This window comes from Dermochelys coriacea, chromosome 3 (assembly GCF_009764565.3).
Source record: "Dermochelys coriacea isolate rDerCor1 chromosome 3, rDerCor1.pri.v4, whole genome shotgun sequence".
NCBI classification, from domain to species: domain Eukaryota; kingdom Metazoa; phylum Chordata; order Testudines; family Dermochelyidae; genus Dermochelys; species Dermochelys coriacea.
This window is the reverse complement of record NC_050070.1, coordinates 135,991,765-135,997,764: the sequence shown is the minus strand read 5'-3', so window position 1 is coordinate 135,997,764 and position 6,000 is coordinate 135,991,765. Positions and strand designations below refer to the sequence as shown.

General features: G+C 39.8%; 1 protein-coding gene across 6 annotated transcripts in view; it reads right to left on the bottom strand.

The window, feature by feature from the left end:
* Window positions 1-1,419: 1,419 nt before the first annotated feature.
* Window positions 1,420-6,000, bottom strand: part of GGPS1 (geranylgeranyl diphosphate synthase 1) — a 63,658-nt gene continuing 59,077 nt past the window's right edge. For all 6 annotated transcript variants that reach the window (XM_038397656.2, XM_038397657.2, XM_043511402.1 and 3 more), the window contains one exon: window positions 1,420-2,622. In XM_038397656.2, coding sequence (XP_038253584.1) covers window positions 1,861-2,622 — 762 coding nt within the window. In that variant the 3' untranslated portion in view covers window positions 1,420-1,860. The remainder of the gene's footprint in view (window positions 2,623-6,000) is intronic.

Below are 6,000 nucleotides of genomic sequence, written 5' to 3'. Positions count from 1 at the left end.
GATCCAGGAATGTGGTCTTCCACATCTGAAAGTTCTGCAGCCACTGCTTATCATCCTAAATCTTATGATCCCACAAGTTAGTGCTTGTATCTTGAGCCCAGAAGCAGCACTCCACCATCTGCAGCTGCTCCATGAATGCTAATAACTTTGAACTGATTCTCACTATGTCCCACAGCAATCTGTCCTCCAAGGAATCGTCATGTTCCCCACTCATTTGGGTCTTCTTGTGGCTCTGCAAATATTCCAGGATTGTGAACCCTCTGCTTGCAGTGCTCATCAGAACAGAGCTGAGCCGTGTAGGCTCCATGCTACTGTCAGATGGCAGACAGCGAGTCCATAGCAAACTCGGAAGTTGACCCAATGCTCCTAGTCACCCCTGCATGACTTAATTTAGCCCCCTCATTCATTGCCAAAACTTCCCAAAACACACTGGACTGGACAGTGGGATAGCTACATTGCACTCTGTATCAATACAAGCCCCCTGGTGAGTATGTGCACCGCTGACACAAAGAGTCAAGTATGCATGTGTACAAGCAACATACTAAATGTGGTGGCAGTATGCCGATGTAACATGAGTTGACATGTTACTCATGTTACATGTACAAACTTGTACACAAGTTTGTAGTGTAGACATGACCCTAGAACCACCCAGAAATTGAAATCAGAACTATGGGATTGTGTGCATACATATTTTCTCAATTACATTTAAAGTTTAAGTCATTAAATAACAAGGAGAATTTTTGGCAATATATCTGAAGCACAGAGGTAACTAAAGACACTAGGTAACCATTTGCTACATTACTATTTGCAGTTAATCTGGTTGTGTGTTTTTTTTGAAAATGTCACCCATGAAGTGTTTTTTAAACTTGCATGCCAGCTTTAACATCCAATATGAGCCTTTGGCTACTGAGGCAGGTTTGACATACCTTTAAGTCAGAAAAATCATCTGATTTGATAGAACCCAACTAATCTGTTCTAATAAAGAATTGGTGGAGTATTTGCTTCCTTTGTACTTGTGATGGAATCTCTTCACTAAATTACCTAAAGGAGGCTCTCAAGGAATTGGGACTACAGTGGTATATCAGACCAGAGTGTTAGTCCCACTTGAATGGACAATGCCTGTGCCCTTGTTGGCCAAGCTAATGCTCTGATGATTCATATTAAAATAACTCATTATTTCAAATCCATTTCGCAACACTGATCTGCCTATTATACCACCATTTCCCACATCTGGCTGTGTGGTGACATATCTAGATTAGTTTGTTGTAAAGAAAAAGTCATTGACCATTGTGGAGCCTTCCTTCTCCTTTGATTCCACTTTAATAAAACCTATTTTTGTTAACTTTAAAAAGGACAATGAATATATTGCAAAAGGGTTACCTAAATCTCCATGTTTAAAAAAATTCAAAAGCTCCTAAATAGGGCAAATTCAATTTATTATGAAAATTTAGTCAAACTCATCTCAGATTAAGAAAATTGCAGGATTTAGAGGACACAAACTCTACAGCTAAAATAAATACCACTGACTGTGCAGTGAAGATTACAACTGAAAGATTCACATGAAAAACTAACTTAACAATTTTACCTTTAACAGATCTATGCAAGTTTATTTCTCTATGCAATATTTTGTAAGCAGTTTAATTAGAGCTGCAGAGATAATTTGTGATGTATACAACTACCCTTCAATTACTACTTACATGATGTCTAATATAGCCATTTCTATAATGCAACAGTAGTAAGTAATTTTAAATAAGCATCATTTCTACACTTTTCTTTACATGGATTTAGTAAGAAAGTCTAGTTAATACATGCTGGTTTTAAAGTTTCCCTCCCCAAAGCACAAGTCAAATTAATTATTACTTAATTTTCATTTTCTTTGAACATTTTGCTTAAGTGTTCAACTAGTGCTACAAGTTCAGGGTTTCCCCCAAGTGACTCAATCTGTTTATATGCTTCAGATTCAAGCTTTTTCAGCGTTTGCCGAGTGTATTCAAAGGAACCTACATTCTCAAGGTAATGTACACAGTATTTTTTTATGTCTACATTTTCTGTCCTTTGACGCAAAATATTCTGCACCTGAGTGCTTTCGGGTCTGGACCAAATAGCATGAATAGTTGGGAATGAGAATTTACCCTCAGTTAAATCTTCACAAAAACTCTTGTTCTCACTATATTCTTTGGAGTGTAAATTAGCATAGTCATCTCGTATTTGGAAGAAGAGCCCAAGTGTATTAAGGAGTGGTTTTAAGTCTCTTTTATAATTGGAAAACAACTGCATGAGGCCCACAGCTAATCCAAAGAGACCACCTGTCTTTTGCAGTACCATGGCTTTATACTCTGCTTCTGTAGGACAGGTGTATGTATCTCTCCAGTAAATATCCAAACCCTGGCCCTGATGGAGTTCCAGCAGCTGACGAGTGAACACTTTTACAGCATCTGGGTGATCAAGTGTTAAAACCTTCTGTAGGCCAAGGAAATACACATAATTAGCAGAATTTATTACAGATGGAATTCCATAGATGCTATGAGCCACTGGAAAGCCCCGTCGTAGTTTTGAGTTATCTTCAATGTCATCTATGAGTAAGCTGGCATTGTGCAACATCTCTGTCACTTCAATAATAACCTAATAATACAAGAAGAGAAAAGTCTTACATTGTAAAATGAGGTCTAAATTTGTGGAACATTTTGCATTTGCACAGCATTAACTAGTATTTTGCTTATTTTTAGTTGGTCCACTTCCTCCCTCTGTTGAAAGGGGCTCCCTAGAGCTCTGTTACACTAATTTTCATGCAAAAGGCCTTCTTGAATGTGAGTGACAAGAATTGTACACAGTATTCCAAATTAAATCTTACCAATGCCTTGTACAATGGCATCAATACTTTTCTCTATTAGAAATGCCTTCCTCAATACAACCTAGGATCGCATTTGCCTCAGTATTTATTTATTTATTTTTTGCAGCCACATCATATTGGTAGCTCACTGTCATCATGAGATCGACCAACATATCCAGGTCTGTCCTCTGTTTTCAACTGATGTGCCTCCAGACTGTAGCAGAAATTAGATCTTAAATTCATGACCTACATTTTTGTACTATTGAATTTCATCCTATTTCTGTGTCACTCCAGTCTTCAAGGTCATCCAGATTTTTCTGTATAACATTCTGATCCTCTTTCATACTGATGAGGCCTCCCAACTTTGTATCAGAATGTTAGTACACTCCTACCTTTTATGCCAAGCTCACTCCGAAAAATATTGAACTAGATTGGTCTTAGAACGAATCCCTGAGGAACTCCCACTAGTAACCTCCCTCCAGAATGATAAATCACCCCTCAGTACAACTCGTTGCCATCTCCTCTTTAGGCAGGCAAGGGAGAAGTGTGGTTCCAAGATGAGCTGTTTGGAAGCAGATGAACAGTCAGTGGGAAAGCAAGTTTAAAATGGCAGACACTATAAAGAAAAGACACATGCTAGCATTGAGATTGTATAAAATCAGAGTACATTAGATGAGGGCATGGCCTGCGAGATAAGATGGAACAACTATTTTATGAGAGAAGACTAAGTGGTTGGCTTGTTTAGTCTAGCAAAATGAAGGCCAAGAAGAGAGAAGAACTGCTCTCTATAAATAGATCAGGAGGTAAAAACCAGGGAAGATGAAGAGCTATTTAAGCTAAACAACAATAGTGCCACAAGGACAATTGGATATAAACTGACCATTAATAAATTTAGGCTGGAAATTATAAGGTTTTTATACATCAGAAGAGTTAAGTTTCTGGAATGGCTTCCCAATAGGACTGTGGGGGCAAACAACCTAATTAGTTTTAAGAAAGAGCTTGTCAAGCTTTATGAGTGAGATTGTATGACAGGGATGTTCGGGGGGAGGGGGGACGCAGGGGAGCAGGGCTCAGCCATCCTGGGGTCCCCTTCCAGTTTTTGCGTCTTATGTTCCTAAAGCTCATGCTTCAGGGCTGCAGCTGGTCACTTGCAGAGGTCAGGAAGGGATATTCTTTCCCTTGCCGAAATGCATTTTTTGGATCTCCTTCCTCTGACGCATCATAAGGCTACAGCTGGAGATAGGACACAGAGCAGGGTGGGCCAGTGGTCTGAGATAGTATTGAGATTTCTCTCAGGTTCATGCTCACATGCTCAGAATCTGATCACCATATGTGGGATTGGGAAGGAATTGTTCCCCAGATCAGACTGGCAGTGACCTTGGGGGGTTTTAGTCTCTACATCTTGGGGCATAGGTAATTTGTGAGGATCATCTCTGTATCTTTCACTTAATTCCCTGCCATTGCATGGGGATTAGGCATTAGTACATCTCAGTCTCTCCTATCCTCTTCCTATGAACACAGTAACAGTCTCCTGAGGGTTGTAACACTTTGGTCTAATTTCAGTTATTGAATTTAGGTGTGTGGATGTGTCATAAAAATAAAGGGAAGGGTAAATACCTTTAAAATCCCTCCTGGCCAGAGGAAAAACCCTTTCACCTGTAAAGGGTTAAGAAGCTAGGATAACCTCCCTGGCACCTGACCACAATGACCAATGAGGAGACAAGATACTTTCAAAGCTGAAGGGAGGGAGAAACAAAGGGTCTGTGTCTGGTTGTGTGATGCTTTTGCTGGGGACAGAACAGGAATGGAGTCTTAGAACTTAGTAAGTAATCTAGCTAGATAAGCGTTAGATTATGATTTCTTTAAATGGCTGAGAAAATAGGCTGTGCTGAATAGAATGGATATTCCTGTCTTTGTCTCTTTTTGTAACTTAAGATTTTGCCTAGAGGGATTCTCTATGTTTTGAATCTAATTACCCTGTAAGGTATTTACCATCCTGATTTTACAGAGGTGATTCTTTTTACTTTTTCTTCTATTAAAATTCTTCTTGTAAGAAACTGAATGCTTTTTTCATTGTTCTTAAGATCCAAGGGTTTGGGTCTGTGGTCACCTATGCAAATTGGTGAGGATTTTTATCAAGCCTTCCCCAGGCAGGGGGGTGCAGGGTTTTGATGAGGATTTTTGGGGGGAAAGAAGTTTCCAAACAACTCTTTCTCAAAAAAATAAATCCGGACGTTTGGTGGTGGCAGTGGAAATCCAAGGGCAACAGGTAAAATAGTTTGTACCTTGGGGAAGTTTTAACCTAAGCTGGTAAAAGTAAGCTTAGGAGGTTTTCATGCAGGTCCCCACATCAGTACCCTAGAGTTCAGAGTGGGGAAGGAACCTTGACAGGATGTCTGGATGGTGTTGGTGGCCTATAATATACAGGAACTCGGGCTATATAATCTGATGATTTCTTCTGGAGTTGAACTGACTTTGAACACCATGGAAGGTGTTTAAAAAAATAAGCAGCAGCAGCTTTCAACTGGATTCTCGCATAAAAGACAGTGGAATTGACAGAACTGCGTAGTCTGGAAGTGCTTCTTTGTACTAGAGAGAAAAAGAGAAGACCATAATTTTACATATTCTGAAATCAGACAACAACTAGGACTTGGGGAAGCCCTAGAGGAGAGAAATGGCAACAGTCTAGAAGAGACTAATAGAAATGTTCATCCATCCTAACCGGTGGAGCTAGTGTACCAGTGTTCACAAGCAATGGTGCAAAGGTGGTGAGTGATATGTTGACTTGGAGATGCAAGATGCAGCATTCATGAAAAAGGATGATATTTTCTGTCCAAACTTTAAGTAAGGGAACAGTTGTTTGACCGTGCTGCTTTCGCTCAGAAGTGATTCTGACATTTAATTTCTTCACCAATCAGCTAAATGAATCCACAAGTGTATTTGGTCAAGACAGCCAGTGTGGTGCCAGTGAAGAACAAAAAGGTGTCAGAAGAGATGTAATTTGATTGTCAGTGGCTTAAAAGTGATAGCTAAATTAGGGGAGAGGTAAACAGTCAGGAAATTGAAGACTGCAGTGATCTGCGAAGTTAGCCTTGTAGGATCCCTTACTGGAGCCAAAAGAAAAGAAATGCTTAATACAGGGGTTCTCAAACTGGGGGTTGGGACCCCTT